The sequence below is a fragment of the Callithrix jacchus genome, chromosome 15 (genome assembly GCF_049354715.1).
Source record: "Callithrix jacchus isolate 240 chromosome 15, calJac240_pri, whole genome shotgun sequence".
Taxonomy (NCBI): domain Eukaryota; kingdom Metazoa; phylum Chordata; class Mammalia; order Primates; family Cebidae; genus Callithrix; species Callithrix jacchus.
Window position 1 is genome coordinate 32,772,964 of NC_133516.1, and position 20,073 is coordinate 32,793,036.

General features: G+C 55.5%; 2 protein-coding genes across 13 annotated transcripts in view; both read left to right on the forward strand.

Moving 5' to 3' along the window:
- Window positions 1-6,961, forward strand: part of SEMA3F (semaphorin 3F) — a 33,937-nt gene extending 26,976 nt beyond the window's left edge. For 7 of the 9 annotated variants that reach the window (XM_035275573.3, XM_054245673.2, XM_035275571.3 and 4 more), the window contains 12 exons: window positions 122-241; window positions 467-606; window positions 727-841; window positions 1,145-1,214; window positions 1,378-1,522; window positions 2,538-2,760; window positions 3,366-3,454; window positions 3,543-3,584; window positions 3,766-3,923; window positions 4,136-4,203; window positions 4,473-4,606; window positions 5,561-6,961. In XM_035275573.3, the coding sequence (XP_035131464.1) occupies window positions 122-241; window positions 467-606; window positions 727-841; window positions 1,145-1,214; window positions 1,378-1,522; window positions 2,538-2,760; window positions 3,366-3,454; window positions 3,543-3,584; window positions 3,766-3,923; window positions 4,136-4,203; window positions 4,473-4,606; window positions 5,561-5,971 (1,715 nt within the window). In that variant the 3' untranslated portion in view covers window positions 5,972-6,961. Of the gene's footprint in view, window positions 1-121; window positions 242-466; window positions 607-726; window positions 842-1,144; window positions 1,215-1,377; window positions 1,523-2,537; window positions 2,761-3,365; window positions 3,455-3,542; window positions 3,585-3,765; window positions 3,924-4,135; window positions 4,204-4,472; window positions 4,765-5,560 lie in introns of those variants that run through there. The other 2 variants (XR_013527307.1, XM_078350953.1) reach the window with 2 other exon arrangements.
- Window positions 6,962-8,501: 1,540 nt separating this feature from the next.
- GNAT1 (G protein subunit alpha transducin 1) lies at window positions 8,502-13,441 on the forward strand. 4 transcript variants are annotated; one of them, XM_035275575.3, is made up of 9 exons: window positions 8,502-8,722; window positions 10,024-10,066; window positions 10,156-10,297; window positions 10,397-10,554; window positions 10,638-10,766; window positions 10,986-11,115; window positions 11,388-11,541; window positions 11,654-11,845; window positions 12,181-13,441. In XM_035275575.3, the coding sequence occupies exons 1-8, from the start codon at window positions 8,617-8,619 to the stop codon at window positions 11,842-11,844; spliced, it is 1,053 nt and encodes a 350-aa protein (XP_035131466.1). In that variant the 5' UTR covers window positions 8,502-8,616; the 3' UTR covers window position 11,845; window positions 12,181-13,441. The 4 variants fall into 4 exon arrangements, with proteins under 4 accessions (XP_035131466.1, XP_035131467.1, XP_035131468.1 ...); XM_035275576.3 differs by having other exon boundaries at window positions 13,214-13,441; XM_035275577.2 differs by lacking the exon at window positions 8,502-8,722 and adding an exon at window positions 9,563-9,872.
- Window positions 13,442-20,073: the final 6,632 nt, after the last annotated feature.

Sequence of the window (20,073 nt, forward strand, 5' to 3'; positions counted from 1 at the left end):
ATAGGATCATGCCCCAGGGAACCTGAGGGGGGAGATAAGACCCTGTTCTGGAAGTCATCTGAGCTGTGCCCCGGCTCTAGCAAACAGCAGCCCCGTGACTGACCCACTGGCCCACCCACAGATGAGGAGCTCTATGCTGGTGTGTACATCGATTTTATGGGCACTGACGCAGCCATCTTCCGCACCCTCGGAAAGCAGACGGCCATGCGCACGGATCAGTATAACTCCCGGTGGCTGAACGGTAAGCGTGGCCCCAGGAGCCCTTCCGTGGCCATGTGTCTGGGATGCAGCAAGAAGGTCGCAAAGAAGCACACCTCAGGGAATTGGGGAAATGTTTAGCCTGTGACTATCTGGGGCAGGGGTAGTTTCTTATCTGGAGAGAGAGTTCTTGTACCTGGCTGGGGACTGCTGGAGAACAGGGGCACCATCAGAGTAGGAGCTCACCCAGCTGACCCCTGCCATGCAGACCCGTCGTTCATCCATGCTGAGCTCATTCCTGACAGCTCGGAGCGTAATGATGATAAGCTCTACTTCTTCTTCCGTGAGCGGTCGGCAGAGGCGCCGCAGAGCCCCGCTGTGTACGCCCGCATCGGACGCATCTGCCTGGTATGCATTGGCTGGGCCCCCAGGCTATTCCCTCCACCAGTTCTGGCTTCATCAGCCCTGCTCCAGCCAGGGCTTGGGGTCAGGAGCTGATCTGACCCAGCCTCTTGCCCGACCCCCCAGAATGATGACGGTGGTCACTGTTGCCTGGTCAACAAGTGGAGTACATTCCTGAAGGCTCGGCTTGTCTGCTCTGTGCCGGGCGAGGATGGCATTGAGACTCACTTCGATGAGCTCCGTGAGTGCAATGCAGTTCCAGCTCCATGTGGTCAGGACTGAGCTGGGGAAGCTGGTCTCAGTGGGGTTCAGGGGAGGCTTCGCTCCAGAGGTGACCTGGAGTCAGAAGGATGGGCCAGAGGTAAGCTGGCCATGGTGGGGCAGGCTGAGCCCAGGCTAGGGTACTCTGGCTACAACGAGAGGGATAGAGGCTGGGTGGGTGGTCAGGGTGCCTTTGGTGGGTCCCTCCCCTGCACAGGAGTGGGTGGGGTCCGGGGACTCCCACCCAAGGCACCCTCCAATACCTTCTCCCTCTGTCCCCCAGAGGACGTGTTTGTCCAGCAGACCCTGGACGTGAGGAACCCTGTCATTTACGCTGTCTTTACCTCCTCTGGGTGAGGCTGGGGTCAGGATCAGCAGTGGCAGGGTGTGGTCCTGTTGGGGGATTATAACTCGTGGAGGACCCCAGCCTGGTGGCCAGCTGTGAAGAGGGATAGTTTGGGGAGGGGCCCTGGGTGGAGGGTCCATCCCGTTTAGCAGCACCTGCCCTGCCCACAGCTCTGTGTTCCGAGGCTCTGCTGTGTGTGTCTACTCCATGGCTGACATTCGCATGGTCTTCAACGGGCCCTTTGCCCACAAGGAAGGCCCCAACTACCAGTGGATGCCCTTCTCAGGGAAGATGCCCTACCCACGGCCGGGCACGGTAAGGACCCTGCTCATCCTGCCTCTCCCCTTCTAAGAGGCCTCAGGTCAGGCCCTTTGCAACATGAGCCCCATCATCATGGCCCTCCCAGCCAGCAGGATAAGTGGGCCATAATGCACACACAGACTGGCCTTCACACACAGTGTCAGGCTGTGGAGGAGCCCAGCCAGGATTCTGGGACAAAGATGGTGGGCTAGCTGTGGTCGGCTGCTCCTTAGAGTGTCCTCTTTGGGGCTGTTTGGGAGCCAAAGGTTGGAGGGAAGGGTCTTCCTGGTGGATGCTGGAGGCAGGCTGGGGGTCAACTCAGCTGAGGAACAGGAGGCAAAGAGTTGGAGAGGGGCAGGGCCAGGCCTCAGGCAGAGTCTCAGAGGTCACAGAGGCGTGTTACTTTATCTTGGTGTGACAGCTGATTTTGGGAGTCTAAGCAGGAGAGCAACCGATCTGATCCAGTGCAGTTCCCACTCCATGTGGTCAGGACTGGGCTGGGGAAGCTGGTCTCGGCGGGGGTCAGGGGAGGCTTCCCTCCAGAGGTGACCTGGAGTCAGAAGGATGGGCCAGAGGTTAGCTGGCCATGGGTGGGGGGCAGGCTGAGCCCAGGCTCAGGGGACAGCTTCAGGAAGGAGGAGAGTGAGGCTGGTGTGTGACAAGGACATCAGAGCCTGCAGTCCAGCTGTGCAAGAGGGAGACGGTTGAGACCCTAGGAACAATCAAAGAGGAAGGAGACAACAGGGTGGAGAGGACGTGGAAAGTGGAAGGGAGTGGTCTGCTCGGCCAAATGCTGCCACAGGGTCATGACACTAAGCCAGGGAGATGGCTGTGGCATTTGGCCGTGTGGGACCTTGGCTGGAGCAGGACCTGCAGAGGTCAGGTGCAGGGCAGAAACCTGGAGAGGGGCTTTGGGGAGAGGAGCAGTTCAAGGTGGTAAGGACAGACAGTGCAGCAGCCTCTCCTGAAGCTAATGGCTCCAGCCTTCCCTGCCGGGCAGCCTGGACTGACACTCGCCACCTGTCCACAGTGCCCTGGTGGAACCTTCACGCCATCCATGAAGTCCACGAAGGACTATCCTGATGAGGTGATCAACTTCATGCGTAGCCACCCGCTCATGTATCAGGCCGTGTACCCTCTGCAACGGCGGCCCCTGGTGGTCCGCACAGGTGCTCCCTACCGCCTCACCACTGTCGCTGTGGACCAGGTGGATGCAGCTGATGGGCGCTATGAGGTGCTTTTCCTGGGCACAGGTACCCGATGCTGCTCCCGGCCCCTCCCACGCTGGGCCCCTGGGTGTGGGGTGCAGACCCTTGGGGCTGGGGCTTGCCGCAAGCTCATCAGTCACCTCTTCATCCTCATCCTTTGGTGCCTTCTCCCTGTTGCTGGGATAACGGAGGCTGGGGGTGAGAAAACCCCATTCCCACTTCCATCCCCAGGGGCCCAGGAGAGCAGGGATACTGGGCATCTGGGACCTATGTATGGCAGGAAATGGGTGGAGACAGATGGTAGACACCTCCAGGATACACAGGTTATCCACAGGCTCATGTGTGCACACACATGCCACAGTGCACCCACCACAGTTCCAGCAGCTCAGACACAGGAGAATGGATGCTCTGGTGTCCTATACTCAGCAGGGCCCAAAATCAGAGTCTGGGTTGGTGGGGGCAGACCCTGGCCATGACCCCCTATGTCCTGGACCAGTCCTCTCTGAACTGGGGAAACCCTTCCACCTTGTCACAGAGCTCCTGCTCCAATGTCCTAGGGGGGTTTGGGCCCTGGTTGGGGAAGGGGCTGAGGCTGGTACCCCTTCCCCAGCATCCCCAGCCTCACTGAGGCCCTGCCTGGCCCGTTCCAGACCGCGGGACAGTACAGAAGGTCATTGTGCTGCCCAAGGATGACCAGGAGTTGGAAGAGCTCATGCTGGAAGAGGTGGAGGTCTTCAAGGTGGGTGTGACAATACCCAGTCTGACCTCTAGGTGAGGGCATGGAGGGGGGGTCCCTTAGTCCCAAGCTGATCTTTATCTCCTTCTAGGACCCAGCACCCGTCAAGACCATGACCATCTCTTCCAAGAGGGTGAGTCTTTGGCAAGGTGGGCCAGGGATGGGGACAGGGCCTGCATCCCCTCAGGGTCATGCCCTTGGCACAGGGATGGATAAACTGAGGCATGGAACAGGGAAGAGGAGCCCAGCCCACCTGGCCATTGGTGGGGCTGGCTATGGGACAGGGACTGACAAGGCCCTGTTCTTTGCCCCAGCAACAACTCTATGTGGCGTCGGCTGTGGGAGTCACACACCTGAGCCTGCACCGATGCCAGGCGTATGGGGCTGCCTGTGCTGACTGCTGCCTTGCCCGGGACCCTTACTGTGCCTGGGATGGCCAGGCCTGCTCCCGCTATACAGCATCCTCCAAGAGGTATGGACCCCTAGACACCTGGGATTTTAGCAACCAGACCCAGGGCCCTATCCTAGGGGATTGGGGGTATATATATTATCCTGGGGGAATCTTAAGGCTAAGACATCATTTTCCTGGGGAAAAAGGGCCCTGCCCTGGAGTCAGGGGGCTACAGGGACCTAGGGGCAGGCAAGCTTCCTGGGAGTAGTCCTTCAGAGGCTATCCCCATCCAGGCGGAGCCGCCGGCAGGACGTCCGGCATGGAAACCCCATCAGGCAGTGCCGTGGGTTCAACTCCAATGGTGAGTGTGCTGGGCCTCACTGTGGGGTGCTGCTCATAATGCAGAGCCTCATGCACCCCATGAAGCTGCTCACAGGGCCCCCACTGTAAGGGTGCTCTGATGGCTAAGGGGGGTGGGGGATAATGGAGATGGGATGTTACTAGTTGTCCCCTTAAGGAATGAATGCTCAACACACAGCTCTGCATTGGTGAGTAGGTGCCCCTTGGTGTCTGCTTTGAAGCAGCCAGCAGACTACCCAGAGGCGATGCTCAACCTCTCTTGCTCTATAGCCAACAAGAATGCCGTGGAGTCTGTGCAGTATGGTGTGGCTGGCAGTGCGGCCTTCCTTGAGTGCCAGCCCCGCTCGCCTCAAGCCACTGTTAAGTGGCTGTTCCAGCGAGATCCTGGTGACCGGCGCCGAGAGGTGAGTTCCTGTGCCCAGTGCTGCACCGTGGATGTGGGAGTCCTTGTGGGCTGGTGAAACATAGAGGAGTGATCTGGAGCAACTCCCATGCTGTGAAACCCCTCCCAGGCTCCCTTTCCTACAAGTAAAACCTTTGAGTGAAAACAGTTATGTGGAAATTCCATGAGACTGGCCTCATTATATGGAAAGTGTTTCTAGGTATGCCTCTTCACATGAAAATTTCATACATAGACCGCATTAGGGGTGTACCTCCTACAAAAGCATCATGTGGGTGAGCTCCAGTATATGGAAATTCTGTGGGGCCCTCATTTTATGGAAATCCCTACAGGTGTCCCTGTTTGCATGGAAATTCTATATGGTTGTCCCAACTGGATATTCTCATTAAATGGAAAATGTGGCTGGTCATGGTGGCTCACACCTGTAACCCCAACATTTTGGGAAGCCAAGGCAGGCAGATCACTTGAGGTCAGGAGTTAGAGACCAGCCTGGGCAACATGGTGAAACCCTTTCTCTACCAAAAAATACAAAAATTAGCCAGGCACTGTCATGTATGTGGTCCCAGCTACTCGGGAGGCTGAGGTGGGAGGATGGCTTAAGCCTGGGAGGGAGAGGCTGCAGTAAGCCAAGATCATTCAGCTGTACTCTAGCCTGGGTGACAGAGCCAGACTCTGTCTCAAAAAAAAAAAAAAAAAGAAAAAAATTCTGTGTGCGCTTCAAACTCTTCTCATTGTATAGAACCTCCTATGGTCGTCTCTCCTGAAATGGAGATCTGTACAGATGCCTTATTCAAATGGCTCTCATTGTGTGGAAACTATATGTGGGTTTTTCTGGCATATGAAAATTCCATATGGGTGCCTCTACACGGAATGGCCACAAAGGTGGTCTGATCTGGTCGCTGGCTATGGCTGTGGGGTGGTCACAGAACCCCCGAACCCCCTCTCCTTGCCCCTGCAGATTCGTGCAGAGGACCGTTTCCTGCGCACAGAGCAGGGCTTGTTGCTGCGTGCCTTGCAGCTCAGTGATCGTGGCCTCTACTCCTGCACAGCCACGGAAAACAACTTCAAGCACGTTGTCACACGAGTGCAGCTACATGTACTGGGCCGGGACGCCGTCCATGCTGCCCTTTTCCCACCACTGGCTGTGAGCGCCCTGCCATCCCCAGGCACAGGCCCCCCAACGCCTCCTTACCAGGAGCTGGCCCAGCTGCTGGCCCAACCAGAAGTGGGCCTCATCCACCAGTACTGCCAAGGTTACTGGCGTCATGTGCCCCCCAGCCCTAGGGAGGCTCCAGGGGCACTCCGGCCTCCTGAGTCCCAGGACCAGAAAAAGCCCCGGAACCGCCGGCACCACCCTCCGGACACATGAGGCCAGCTGCCTGAGCCCTGTCATGGGCCAGCCTAGCCCTCATCCCTTTTAATATAAAAGATATATATATATATGTGTGTGTATATATATATATATATATATATATATATATATATAAAATATCTATATTCTATACATACCCTGCCCCTGCAAAGACAGTATTTATTGGTGGGTTGAATATAGCCTGCCTCAGCAGCAGCATCCTCCACAACTTAGACCCATGCTGGTCAGAGACGGCAGGAAACAGAGCCAGCCTAACCAGGCCCAACCAGTTGGTGGGGCCAAGCCAGGACCATACCGTCCCCAGACTCAGCTGGAAGTCTACCTGCTCGACAGCCTCCGCCAAGATCTACAGGACAATGGGAGGGAGCAAAGCAAGCCCTACTTGAATGGGGCTTGGACTGTCCACCTTTTTTGATGTGTGCTGTCAGCCTGTGCTGTGGCATAGACATGGATGCGAGGACCACTTTGGAGACTAGGGTGGGCTCAGGTGCACTCAGAGAAGGCAAGAAGGGGCCGTCACAGGATGCCAGCCCCTGCCTGGGTTGGGGTCACTCAGCCATGGCCAGCCCCTTCCTGGGTATTTATTCTCTATTTATTGGGGATAGGAGAAGAGGCATCCTGCCTGGGTGGGGCAGCTCCTTCTGCCCCTTCTCTCCTCCCTGCCTGGCCAGGGCAGGGCCACCCCACTCTACTTCCTTAGCTTTTCCTGTGCCGCTTGGACTTGGAGGCTGGGATCATAGCAGAGGGGCTAGGCCCAGGCAGGCCTGATGGGAGGCCCAGCCCTGACGGGAGGGGGTCCGTGGTGGAGGCCTGGGGCCAATAGAAGCTCCCCAGGGTTCTCTTATGTCCACCACTTCAAGCGATGGGTGTAATTAGCTCTGGGGGCATTTGGGTAGATGGGTGGGGGCTCCCGGCAGCTTTCTGCTGCCCAGGCCACAGCCGCCTTTGGGTTCCATCTTGCTAATAAACACTGGCTCTGGGACTAGACTTTGGCTTCTCTCCTTGGTCGGGGGTTGGTTTAGAGCCACATGTGGTGGGCCTGGGGAGCCAGGTGGGGGGGGCTGGGAAGGGAGTAGATTGGCCCCACTTTAAACAAACCCAACATGTAGAAACCACATTCAGTTTGAGAAACCCTTGGGCAGTGTAAAGGGCTGCAAAGACTGCCCCCACCCCCCCAGAGCCCACTCACTCCTTAGGGTCAGGGAGGGTGGGTGGAGCCCAAAGGCTGAAAGTGGCACAAATGAAATGGCCTCACTCCTGGACAGATGTCCATCATCCAACAGGGTGGGTGTAGAAGCTGCCAGCCTGCTGTAGGAGCCAGCATCCACTTCCCACACATACTATTTAGAGACAGCCGTTAGTGCCTGGTGTCTGGGGTCCTGGCACCCCCTTTTGAGTCTGTGGCAGAGTTGAGTGCTAAAAGGCAGCCAGGTAGATACAATGTGCACACATACATAAGCATGCACACGGGCACCCATGTACACCCAGGTATACATGCACAAATGTGTCAAATCATTGCTTGCTTGGTGCAGTAAAAGACACATACACCCAGCACACAGAGTGTGCCCACCAGAGTCCATTGGAAGCAGAAGGCCTGCTTAGAGCAACTCCAGCCCACGATATGGGACGAATGCAATGTCCACCATTTCCCTCTCTCTGGATTCCCTGCAGGGCATAAAATCCCAGGCCAGGCTAGGCACAGTGGCTCATGCCTGTAATCCCAGCACTTTGGGAGGCAGAGGCGAGTAAATCATGAGGTCAGAAGTTCAATACCAGCCTGGCCAAGATGGTGAAACCCTGTCTCTACTAAAAAAAAAAAAAAAATTATAAAAAGTAGCCAGGCATGGTGGCAGGTGCCTGTACTCCCAGCTACTCAGGAGGCTGAGGCAGAGAATTGCTTGAACCCAGGAGGTGGAGGTTGCAGTGAGCCAAGATGGTGCCACTGTACTCAGCCTGGGTAACAGAGCAAGACTCTTGTCTTAAAAAAAAAAAAAAAAAAATCCCAGTCCAGAATTACCCAGCCCTTCTTAACTTCTTCCTGTGGTGTGACCCTTTGAGCCTCTACTTCCTCATCAGTAAAATGAGGCTGATGACATGGGCACCCATCCTCCAGGGCCAGTGTGAGCTTAGAACAAGATAAGAAGTGGTGCTGAGCCCAGTGCCTGGCAAGAGGCAGGTGGTTCAGGCATGCTTCTCTCAATTACGCCCTCTTGCTGCTAGCCCCACCTCCATCATCCTCACCCCCAGGGCTCAAGGGTCTGTCTTCCCCTTTCTCAGCCCTGCCCCTACGAACATGTCTCCCTACTCCTAGGCAGAGGTAGGGCCTCTCCTTGCAGGAGGGGGCAGGAGGACATCAGGGGTGCAGAGTCAGCTGTTGAGGGATTGGGGCTATGCGAGCCTGATTAGAAGGGTTGGGAGGGCTGAGCTGGATTCACCTGTCCTTGTCTCTAATTGGCTCTTGGACACCCCCAGCCCCCAAATCCCACTAAGCAGCCCCACCAGGGCCTGCACAGGTCCGTGGAGAGCCAGTTGATTGCAGGTCCTCCTGGGGCCAGAAGGGTGCCTGGGAGGCTGGGTTCTGGGGATCCCCTCCATCCAGAAGAACCACCTGCTCACTCTGTCCCTTCGCCTGCTGCTGGACCATGGGGGCTGGGGCCAGTGCTGAGGAGAAGCACTCCAGGGAGCTGGAAAAGAAGCTGAAAGAAGACGCTGAGAAGGATGCTCGAACCGTGAAGCTGCTGCTTCTGGGTAGGGGTGTGAGCCCAGGGGTGGGGCCATTGCCACCAGGTCATTGGTCTGGAGGCAGGCAGGCAGCCCTTCTGTGAAACAAGTGTTCCTTGGGAAGCAGTGTGAACCTGTCACAGGGTAGGGCACAGGGTGGGAGCCCTGGCCAAGCAAGGCCAGGCCTGACAGGTGGTGTCCTAGTCCCTCAAGGCTGGATATCCCACGAAGCCCCTCTCCAGACCGCTGGCTCTGCCTCAGGTGACCCACCCTCCCCAGAGGTGTATGCCAACCACATTCTTGTACGGGTATGTGTGAGGCTGACTCTTCTGCGGCTGGGCTCCTGCAAGCTCCCTGCAGCCTTTGGTTTGATGGACCTGCTGGGCAGTGCTCAGAAGCCAGGGGCCTCACTGGGAGCCTGTTACTGGGCTGCTCCTTTGGGAAGGGGACAGGCATAGTCCTCCTGGGAGTGAGGAGCCTCTTTGGCCATCCAGATCCACAAAGAATGGCTCTCAGGTGCCAAAGGGCTGTGACTGGTAGACCTACAAAGCCGCCAGAGGGGCGGGTGGGTGCCGAGGCCCAGCAGGAGTAGATAAAGCCGTGTCCAACAGACCATGGGTAGTGAGGAGAGATGGGGCTGATCCAGGCCTGCCTCAAGGTCACCGACTTTTCAAGGGGAAAGGGCAGGCTCCACCCATGCTCCCCAGGGTCCGGTCAACCAGCTGTAGGTGGGTGAAGGACCAAGCCAGCCCCACTTCCTCCCAAGGCAGAGAGGCTAAGCCAGAAATCTCATTAACTGTGCCCAACGCCCTCGCAGGGGCAGGCTCGGAAAGGATGTCAACTCTGCCCTCCCTCTTACCCAAAGGCGCTAATTCCATCTGAGCCTCTCGGAGACACCCTCACCCCTTCAGGTGAAAAGCAAGGGGTTGACCCGCCTCAAATAACCCAGTGCATGCGGTACTAGAGGCTCCCACAAGGTGGCGGTGGAGCTCCGGAATTTCTTCATTGTGTTCTCACACCATAATAAAAGCTGCCTGGGCCGGGGTCTTGGGGCCTCCCCTGTCCCAAACCAGTTGATGTCGTTGATTCTCCTCGTTGGCTTCCTTTCTTCACTTTCCAGACATTTGCAAACCTTGTGCCGTCGGGGTGTTAGGACTTACTTTGGTTGGGGAGGGAGGTAGGTGTGACTATGGGGTGTGGGCTGTTGCCCAGGCCTCTTTGCTGCAGGTACACCTAGTCAACTCGGGCTGGCCCCGTCCTCCCGGCCTCCTTGCGAGGGGCGGGGGACAGACAGTCAGCGCAGCTCTGAGGCGCCGCCTCCCTTTCAGGTGCTGGTGAATCCGGGAAGAGCACCATCGTCAAGCAGATGAAGTGAGTGCCCCTACCTGTCCTGAGGTCCCTCGGGCTGGGTCCTTCCCCACTTGCCCACGAGGGGCTCATCCTGATCGCCTCGACCCCAGGATTATCCACCAGGACGGATACTCGCTGGAAGAGTGCCTCGAGTTCATCGCCATCATCTACGGTAACACGTTGCAGTCCATCCTGGCCATCGTGCGCGCCATGACCACACTCAACATCCAGTACGGAGACTCTGCACGCCAGGTGTGCCAGGAGGCGGGCTGAGTGGGCCTCTGGGGACTCAAGGCGCGCGGCTGCACCCTTGTCCCTGGCCGCCACCAGCCACTCTCACCCTGTCCCCAGGACGACGCCCGGAAGCTAATGCACATGGCGGACACCATCGAGGAGGGCACGATGCCCAAGGAGATGTCGGACATCATCCAGCGGCTGTGGAAGGACTCCGGTATCCAGGCCTGTTTTGAGCGCGCCTCGGAGTACCAGCTCAACGACTCGGCGGGCTAGTGAGCGCGCGGGCAGCTCAGGGCACGGGGTGCGGGGGGAATCCTCCACGCCTCCCCACCCACCGCGGCCGGGTCTCGCGCAGCTATCTCTCCGATCTGGAGCGCCTAGTAACCCCAGGCTACGTGCCCACTGAGCAAGATGTACTGCGCTCGCGAGTCAAGACCACAGGCATCATCGAGACGCAGTTCTCCTTCAAGGACCTCAACTTCCGGTACGATCCGCGTGCTAGCCCGGGAGGTCACTGCCCCAGGCCCGGTCTCGCCCCGGGAACCCCGTCCCTGCTATAGGCCCTGCCCCTTCCTGGATACCCCTCCAGCAAAAAGGGTGCTAGTCCCAGCCGAGAGCTCCCCGACCAGCACTGGGCGAGGGGATGCCTGCGGGCAAGCCCAGGGGGCCCGGGGCGCCGGTTCAGGCCCCCGCGGCCCCGCAGGATGTTCGATGTGGGCGGGCAGCGCTCCGAGCGCAAGAAGTGGATCCACTGCTTCGAGGGCGTGACCTGCATCATCTTCATCGCGGCGCTGAGCGCCTACGACATGGTGCTGGTGGAGGACGACGAAGTGGTGCGTGCCAGGCAGGGTCTGTGTTCCAGGGGCTAGGTGGAGCTGCTGGCCCCTGAAGGCAGAGACCTAGCGCTGGGCTGGGGGAGGGCCTGAGAGGGGAGGCCCGTCCGAGACGGCCTGAGGCGTTCAGCAGGCCCACCTGGGGCAGTGCGGGGCGCCCTCTGCGAGCCAGCTGAACGAGAAGCCCCGCGCTGCCGGGGCCGGGAGCCCAGAGAGCAGGGGTTGCGGGTCGGACGCGGACCCTGGTGCCCGACAGCCACTGCCCTCCTCAGAACCGCATGCACGAGAGCCTGCACCTGTTCAACAGCATCTGCAACCACCGCTACTTCGCCACGACGTCCATCGTGCTCTTTCTCAACAAAAAGGACGTCTTCTCCGAGAAGATCAAGAAGGCGCACCTCAGCATCTGCTTCCCGGACTACGACGGTGAGGCGCCCGTAAGGCCGCCAGGCGGCGCCCCCGCCCCTTAATCGCGGCACGCGCCCCCCCAGCGCGGGGAAGAAAGGGCTGGGCCGAGTGAGAGCTCCCGCCCCCGCAGGGCCCAACACCTACGAGGACGCCGGCAACTACATCAAGGTGCAATTCCTCGAGCTCAACATGCGGCGCGACGTGAAGGAGATCTATTCCCACATGACGTGCGCCACCGACACGCAGAACGTCAAATTTGTCTTCGACGCTGTCACCGACATCATTATCAAGGAGAACCTCAAAGACTGCGGCCTCTTCTGAGGTGGGTCGCGGCCCTCTCCAGCGCCTCGCCTCAATATCCCAGCTCCGCCCCTGCTCCCCACCCCACGCCAACGCCCTGGCGCCTCACCTCCAAATTCCGGTGCCCACTGCTTCCAGGCCCCACCCCAGCACCTCAGGCTCCACCCACAGCCGAGGCTCCGCTCCACCGACAGAGGCCCCGCCCCACTCACACAGGTCCCATCTATTGAATTTCTTTTGGCCCCGCCCTAAGGCCTCAGGTGTCTCAGCTTCCAGGGCTGCCCCCAAAACGCAATGCCTAAACCCGTTTATTTTGTGTCTCAGGGATGCTGACTTGGTTTCCTTTGCTCTTCACAGCTGCCTGAATTCATGCATGTCACTTGCCCCGAGACCCGATAGCCCTAGCTGCCTTGCAGCCCCAGCCCTCAGGACCCTATCAGCCCCCAGAACTCCTGGGCCCCAGCCTGCCACCTCATCAAAGCCCTGAGCCCTGCTAGCTTTGAGGCCCGGACCCTTCTCCATACCTCCCACAGTCTCCCAGCATCCCATGCCCCCAACCCCAGCCCTGCCCTTCACTGCCTGGCTGCACTGGCCTCTAGGACTCTGCACTAGCCAGCCCCAGCTAGGAATGGGCAGGACTTGGGGCAGCTGAAGCTTTCCATGACTCAGCAGTGCTCAACTGACCAATCTCCCACAGCTCTCCTGCCCCTGGGAGCCCACGACTCACCTGGTGGGTCTGGGCTCAGCAAACAGCCCTCCCTCCCAGCGTTTCATCAAAGACAGGGGATATCCCTCCCACACACAGGCCAGCTGCTCACCCTGCCACCTCCATGTGACAAGTTTGGCACCTGTCTACCCAGGACCAGTGACTGTCCCTCCCAGCACCCTCCAAAGGGTCCAGAGTCCAAGTTAGCTCTGGCCTGTGCAGTCCCCACATAAACAAATTAGTGGGGAGGGGGCAGATCTGGGGGTCCTTGGGTGCCAGGGTGAGGCACAGCAGGACCCTTCCCCAAATACCAGGTTCAGAGCAACCCCCAGCCCCTCCTCCAGCAGAATCTGCTCATTGGACACCAGATCCTTAGACAGAGGTCCTTGGATGCCAGATCCACATGCCACTTCCCCACACACACATAGTACCCCCGGCTGACTGGACAACAGGATGGTCTGTTAAGGGAGGGTACTGTTGACACCAACTATGGCCAATAACAGGGCTGTCCAGAGGGGTGGCTGGGGACAGAGTCCAGCTCCCATCGATCAGCCCAGACAGAGGACTCAGGATAGGACAAAGGCCCTGGCTGTGCCCAAAAGGGTCTACCTCAGGTGGGGTTACAAGCAAGCCCAGGTGACCCTCTTATCCCTGCCCGAAGCTTCTCTTCCTCCCTCCATTCAGGGTTCCCTTCCCCGGGAAGCTGAGAGCCATGGCTGAACTATCAGGGACAAAGGCCCATGTCCCCACATCCCTGCTCCCTCCTTCTTCAGCACCAAATCTTTGTTTATGCCCACGGGCTAGGGCCTGTGCTGCAGTCGGGGACAAGGAGCTTCCATCTGGTAAGGCTGGGGCACAATTTACACTCCCTCAGCTAGACGCACACACTCAGCAATAAACCTTTGCATCCAGCCCCAGCTGTCCTTTCTTGGTGGAGGGCTTAATTATCACAAGTCATGGGCATTTATTAAGTGCCCAGTGCTGGGCTGGGCGTGAAGTGGGAAGATGGCCTCTCCCGGGAAGAAGTGCCTTGTCTGACAAGGTGGGGCACTCTTGGGGTTATGGGACCAATTCATGGCTCTTGACGGGTTGAGGAGAGAGGAGTTTTGGAAAAGTTTCACAGGGACAGTCTTGGATCAAAAGGGAGTTTCAAGGTGGAGGCTCATTCTGGCAGGGACAGTAGTAGATACCAACCCTAGAAACATGAGCTCACAGCCACAGGCATTCAGTGGAGCAAGAGCAGGGAGGGAGAGATGTGGACAGGTGCCCAAAGCCAGTTGGAGGCCCTGGGCTTTCTCAGAAGGTGATGGAGAGTTTTGAAAGCCCTTGAAGCAGGACCATAATTGCAGGGCTGGGATTAGGGTGAGGCAAGTTGAGGCACACTCACCTCGGGTGCAAAATTTAAGGCAATGCCAAAAAATTTAGTAACCAAGATAAATAACATTAGCATAATATTTTTTAAAAGTCGAAATGAGGCCGGGTGCGGTAGCTCAAGCCTGTAATCCCAGCACTTTGGGAGGCTGAGGCAGGTGGATCACGAGTTCAACAGATCGAGACCATCCTGGTCAACATGGTGAAACCCCGTCTCTACTAAAAATACAAAAAATTAGCTGGGCATGGTGGCACGTGTCTGTAATCCCAGCTACTCAGGAGGCTGAGGCAGAGGAATTGCCTGAACCCAGGAGGCGGAGGTTGTGGTGAGCCGAGATCGCGCCGTTGCACTCCAGCCTGGGTAACAAGAGCGAAACTCCATCTAAAAAAAAAAAAAAAAAAAAAAAAAAAAAAAAAAGTCGAAATGAATGCAAAACCCCAAAGAACAAAATATCAAAATCAAAATCCAACAGAGTATCCAACAGAGGCATGCGAGGCATGCTAAGACATATTGGGGCTTGGAGCAAAAGGAAACTATTTGTTGCTATGTATGTTTTAAGGGTTTTTTTTGGTGCCAGTTTTAAAAGTACTTGTATCAAAAAGTTTACTATCTTAACCACTTGCCAGTGTACAGTTTGGCCGTGTTAAGTACATTCATAATGTTGTAAAACCACCATAGCTGTTCATCTCCAGAACGCCTTTCCTCTTGTAAAATGGAAACTCTGTGCCTATGAAACAATAACCCCCCGATCCCTACCTTCCCCTGGCTCCTGGCGCCCACCATTCTACTTTCTGTCTCTGTGAATGTGACTGCTCTAAGTGCCTCAGATGTGTGGATCCCTGTAGTCTTTGTCTTTTTGTGACAGGCTTATTTCACTTAGCATCGTGTCTTCAAGGTTTATCCCTATGTAGCATGTGTCAAAATCTCCTTCCCTTTTTTTTCTAATTTATTTAATTTAATTAATTTATTTATTTGAGACGGAGTCTTGGTCTGTTGCCCAGGCTAGAGTGCAGTGGCGCAATCTCCGCTCACTGCAACCTCCGCCTCCTGGGTTCAAGCGATTCTCCTGTCTCAGCCTCCCAAGTAGCTGGATTACAGGTGCCCACCACAATGCCCAGCTAATTTTTGTGTTTTTAGTAGAGACAGGGTTTCACCATGTTGGCCAGGCTGGTCTCAAACTCCCAACCTCGTGATCTGCCCATATCATCCTCCCAAAGTGCTGGGATCACAGGTTTGAGCCACCACGCCTGGCCAGAATCTTCTTCCTTTTTAAGGCTGAATAATATTCCATTGTATATATTCCACATTTTGTTTATTCATTCATCTATTGATGAATAGTGCTTCTGCCTTTTGGTTATTGTGAATAATGCTGCTATGAACATGGGTGTACAAATATCTCTCCCACCACCAACCTCTGTTTTCTATTATTTTGGGTGTATATACAGAAATGGAACTGGCAAATCATATGGTGAATCCCTTTTTTTTTTTTTGAGACTGAATCTCAGTCTGTCACCAGGCTGGAGTGCAGTGGCACGATCTTGGCTCACTGCAACCTCCGCCTCCTGGGTTCAAGTGATTCTCCTGCTTCAGCCTCCTGAGTAGCTGGGACTATAGGCACGTGCCACCATGCCCAGCTAATTTTTATATTTTTAGTAGAGACGGGGTTTCACCATGTTGGTCAGGATGGTCTCCATCTCTTGACCTCGTGATCCGACCATCTTGGCCTCCCAAAGAGCTGGGATTACAGCCTTGAGCTACTGTGCCTGGCCTATTTTTAATATTTTTTTTTTTTTTAGACGGAGTTTTGCTCTTGTTACCCAGGCTGGAGTGCAATGGTGCGATCTCGGCTCACCGAAACCTCCGCCTCCTGGGTTCAAGCAATTCTCCTGCCTTAGCCTCCCGAGTAGCTGGGACTTCAGGCGTGCACAACCATGCCCAGCTAATTTTTGTATTTTTAGTAGAGACAGGGTTTCACCATGTTGACCAGGATGGTTTCGATCTCTTGACCTTGTGATCCACCCGCCTTGGCCTCCCAAAGTGCTGGGATTATAGGCATGAGCCACTGCACCCGGCCTATTTTTAATATTTTTAGGAACAATTTCCATAGCAGCTGTACCATTTTACATTCCCACCAACAGTGCACAGGGGGTCCACCTTTCTCTACATCCTTGTGAACTCTTATTTTCTGAATTGTGTTTTGTTTTGTTGTTTGAGCAGAGTCTCTGTCACCCTGGCTGGACTGCAGTGGTGCAATCTCAGCTAACTGCAAACTTCATCACCCAGGTTCAAGCATTTCTCCTGTCTCAGCTTCCTGAACAGCAGAGACCACAGTGGCATGACAGCACACCCGGCTAATTTTATCTTTTTTTTTTTTTTTTTTTTTTTGAGATGGAGTTTCACCCTTGTTGCCCAGGCTGGAGTACAATGGCGCATTCTCTGCTCACAGCAAGCTCCTTCCTCCTGGGTTCAAGTGATTCTCCTGCTTCAGCCTCCTGAGTAGCTAGGATTACAGGCATGGGCCACCATGCCCCACTGATTTTGTATTTTTAGTAGAGATGGGGTTTATTTATTTCTTTTTTTACTCCAATAGAACCCAAGGGATTTCTCCATGTTGGTCAGACTGGTCTCAAACTCCCGACCTCAGGTGGTCCGCCTGCCTCAGCCTCTCAAAGTGCTTGGATTACAGGCGTGAGCCACTGCATCCAGCCGCAATTTCTGTATTTTCAGTAGAGACGAGGTTTCACCATATTGGTTAGGCTGATCTCGAACTCCTGACCTCAGGTGATCCACGTGCCTCAGCCTCCCAAAGTGTTGGGATTACAGGTGTGAGCCACTGCGCCTGTTTTTTTTTTTAATAATAGTATCTCATGGTAGTTTTGATTTGCATTTTCCTACTGCTTAGTGATGTTGAATAGCTTTTCCTGTGCTTATCAACCATCTGTATATCTTCTTTGGAGAAATGCCTATTCAAGTCCTTTGCCCATTTTTGAATTGACTTATTTTAATGTTGTTGAGTCTTAGAGAGGTTTTCTACATATTCTGGAGAATAATTCCTTATTAGGGATAGGATGTTCAATTTTTTTAAATCATTCTATGTGTTGTCTTTTAAACTGTTTTATGTATTTTTAACGGCTAATTTTTACCCAGAATATTAAATAGTTGAAAAACTTGAAAAAGTAGGTATGTTAAAAGTCACATTATTTTAAGGTTAAATATTTTATTTGTAACTTAAACAGAATTTTTTATAATTCTATTTTCCTGGCTTTAATGGAGACAAAAGTCATCAATAATATTTTTTAATTCTGATTTTTGAAAAAATAATTATTAAACATTTTCACTAAGGCTGGGCATGGTAGGTCATGCCTGTAATCCCAGCACTTTGGGAGGCTGAGGGGGAAGGATTACCTGAGGTCAGGAGTTCGAGACCAGCCTGGCCAGCATAGTGAAACCCCCTCTCTACTAAAAACAGAAAAATTAGCCAGGCGTGGTTGCACACACCTGTAGTTCCAGCTACTCGGGAGGCTGAGGCAAGTGAATTGCTGGAGCCTGGAGGCAGATTGCAGTGAGACTGTGCCAATACACTGGACAACAGAGGAAGACTCTGTCTCAAAAAAATTTTTTTTCATTAAAACATGTATATAGGGGGACATATTTTTCCTGGGAGCCAGTGTGAGTGTGGAGGAGGAGAGGAATGGGGCTGGGGTCCCCATGAGGCATAGGTTATGCCTCCATTATCCGACAGGACCCAAGGCTGCAAGATGAGAGGCTCAGTGACAGGGGTTGGGGTCTGAGTGGTTGACCAAGCACAGGCAATGCCCCCACCAAGCTGGTATTGTGGAGGGTTGTTGGATGGGCTCAGTTTGCAGGACCAGCAGTGCTTGGGGGAGATGCCCAGGAGGCCAACTGATACTCAGTGCTGGGCAGAAAGCTGAGTGTAGGTGGCATCCTCAATGTCCAGGTGGTAGGGAACTGTAATCTCTGGGAGGCTGGAGAGGGGAGCATGAAGGCACTCAGGCTGAGCACAGGAAGAACACTGGATGGGGTTGGGAGTCCCATGCCCATGTGGGCGGTGATTTCGGCGCTGTTCAGAAGCCTGGGCATCACAGGGATTCTGGCCAGTGGGGCAAGACCCCTGCTGAGTGCTGTTGGCCCAGCTGAGCCACAGCTGTTCATCTCTACTAAGGACCCACTCCCCACACAGTTTGCTAGAGTGAGGTGGGATGTGAATAGTGACGGAGGTAGTGGGCACAAGATAGGAGGCCTTGAGGAGCTGAAAGTGTAGGTTTGAGAGGGAGGAAGCATCAGGAGAGGTAATCTGTGGTGCCTTCCCCAGAGTTGCCTTGTCTTGGCAGAAAGCTCATGGGCTCCCCAGCCTTCCTGGGCAGGGGACAGAAGAGCCCAACATGCAGGGGCTGGACCCTGCCCTCCAGGGAGTCCCATCACACACGTGGTTCTGACCCTGGGGCCTGGGATTCAGGGCCGGTACTCCTGGATCCTGTGAGCTGGGGATGTTGCCTGGCCGTGGCTAGCAAGTGTGGAGGGGCCCTGAGTCTCCCAGCCTGAAACCTGTTTGGCCCTGCTTACCACACCAGTGTAATTACACCCTAAGGAGCAGGATCAATGGGTACCTGATGCCTGATTCACAGTCCAGGGCAGAGGATCAAAGAGCACTGGTCCAGAGTCAGCATAGTGGCCACACCCCAGTCTTATAGGTCGGGGGGCACTTACCGTGGACACCCCAACCACTACCATCCATGACTTACAACCTCAAGGTGCCCCTGAGGGCCCCCACAGCCTTCAGCTCTGGCTCCAGCGGGACTAGCCTGGCCAGGCCACTTACCAGAGATTAGACAAGCCTGGTGGACGGTTAATGCCGCTGACGTCAGGGCCTGGCTGGGTGGCCACTGGAGGTTTAGGCCCTCCCCACAGGCAGTAGCACAGTCCATGTGACCAGGGCTCATTAAGCCGCTTCAGTGGCCAGAGAAGCTGGGGGCCAGATCTCAGGAGAGAGAGGGCAGGCATGTCAGCGCTGTGGGGACCAAGCCTTAGCCATGAGGTCACCAGCTCTGGGGCTCAGGCTGGGGAAGAGCTGGGTAGGGGGGTTACCTATGGGTCCCCTCCATACTTCTACACCCTGTCTTGTGACACTAAAGCCCTATTCATGCCCAGAGAGGAGCCTTGCAGGCACCAAACTGAGCAGAGCAGAGTCAGCAGCTGGGGTGTGGGTACACAGCCCTGAAATGTGGAGGTGAGAACCACCTTTTCCTGTGAGGATTTCAAAACCCTGATCATGAGCCCAGAAGAAGCATGCTGCCCTGCACACAGCCCTCTGCCCACTAGGGCTAGCCTGACACCCATGCTCCTTGCCCTCTGGCCCAGCTGCTTTCTCCATCCAGAGTGCCCTTCCCTCCCCACCCTGGTGTGTGCCTTCCCTCCTCTTGCAGAGCAAGTCCGTGGGCTGCTTCTCCATCAGACTCTCCTTGATCTGTGCTCTCCAACCTGGCAGGTGCTTTTCCATTGAGACCACCTGGAGATAGCACTTGGAGACACTGGGGCTGGGGCTATGGCTGTGTGGGTAGGGTGGCAAGAGCAGTAAGTGTTGGACTAGCTGGCTCTTCATGGTGTCTCAGGCAGTGTTCACAGAGGTAATCTATGCAGGTGATGAAGGACAAGTAGTAGTTTGCCAAGGAGGTGGGACAGGGTAGGAAAACTTCAGCCCTGGGAAACATGAGGGCAGAGGCACAAGAGGGAATGTGTACAGTGTGGCCAGCTGGGCTGAGGGGAGATGGAGAGGCCTGCTGGGAGCAGGTGGGGGGATATGAGGGAGGCCAGTCAGGTGTGGGGGTAGGAGTTGCAGGGGGTCAGAGGAGTCAGAGGGCACAGATGCTGGGCTCTGGAAGGGCCAGGTTGGAGGCAAAGATGGGGCATCACTGTTGGAGACAGTCTTGGGGCACTGTGTGGACAGCATGTCAGCAGAGGTGGTGGCATGGTGAGAAGAGATGGCCTATCTGGAGGCTGAGAGTTCATGACTAGAGAGAGAGAAGGAGAGCCAAGGGCTGTTGGGGCCTGGAAGGAGGATCTGAGCGGTCCTGAAACCCTGAGTTCTGCTTCACGGGTCTGGCAGACCTTCTCGGGCCTGGGTTTAAGTTTGTGGTGATGGGGCATTGGAGGT

Excerpts from the sequence above, each read along its gene's own strand:
- GNAT1 (XM_035275575.3), top strand. The coding sequence starts at position 8,617 with ATGGGGGCTGGGGCCAGTGCTGAGGAGAAGCACTCCAGGGAGCTGGAA. Across the intron at positions 10,067-10,155 it reads ACCATCGTCAAGCAGATGAA|GATTATCCACCAGGACGGAT; the intron begins GTGAGTGCCCCT and ends CCTCGACCCCAG. Across the intron at positions 11,116-11,387 it reads TGGTGGAGGACGACGAAGTG|AACCGCATGCACGAGAGCCT; the intron begins GTGCGTGCCAGG and ends TGCCCTCCTCAG.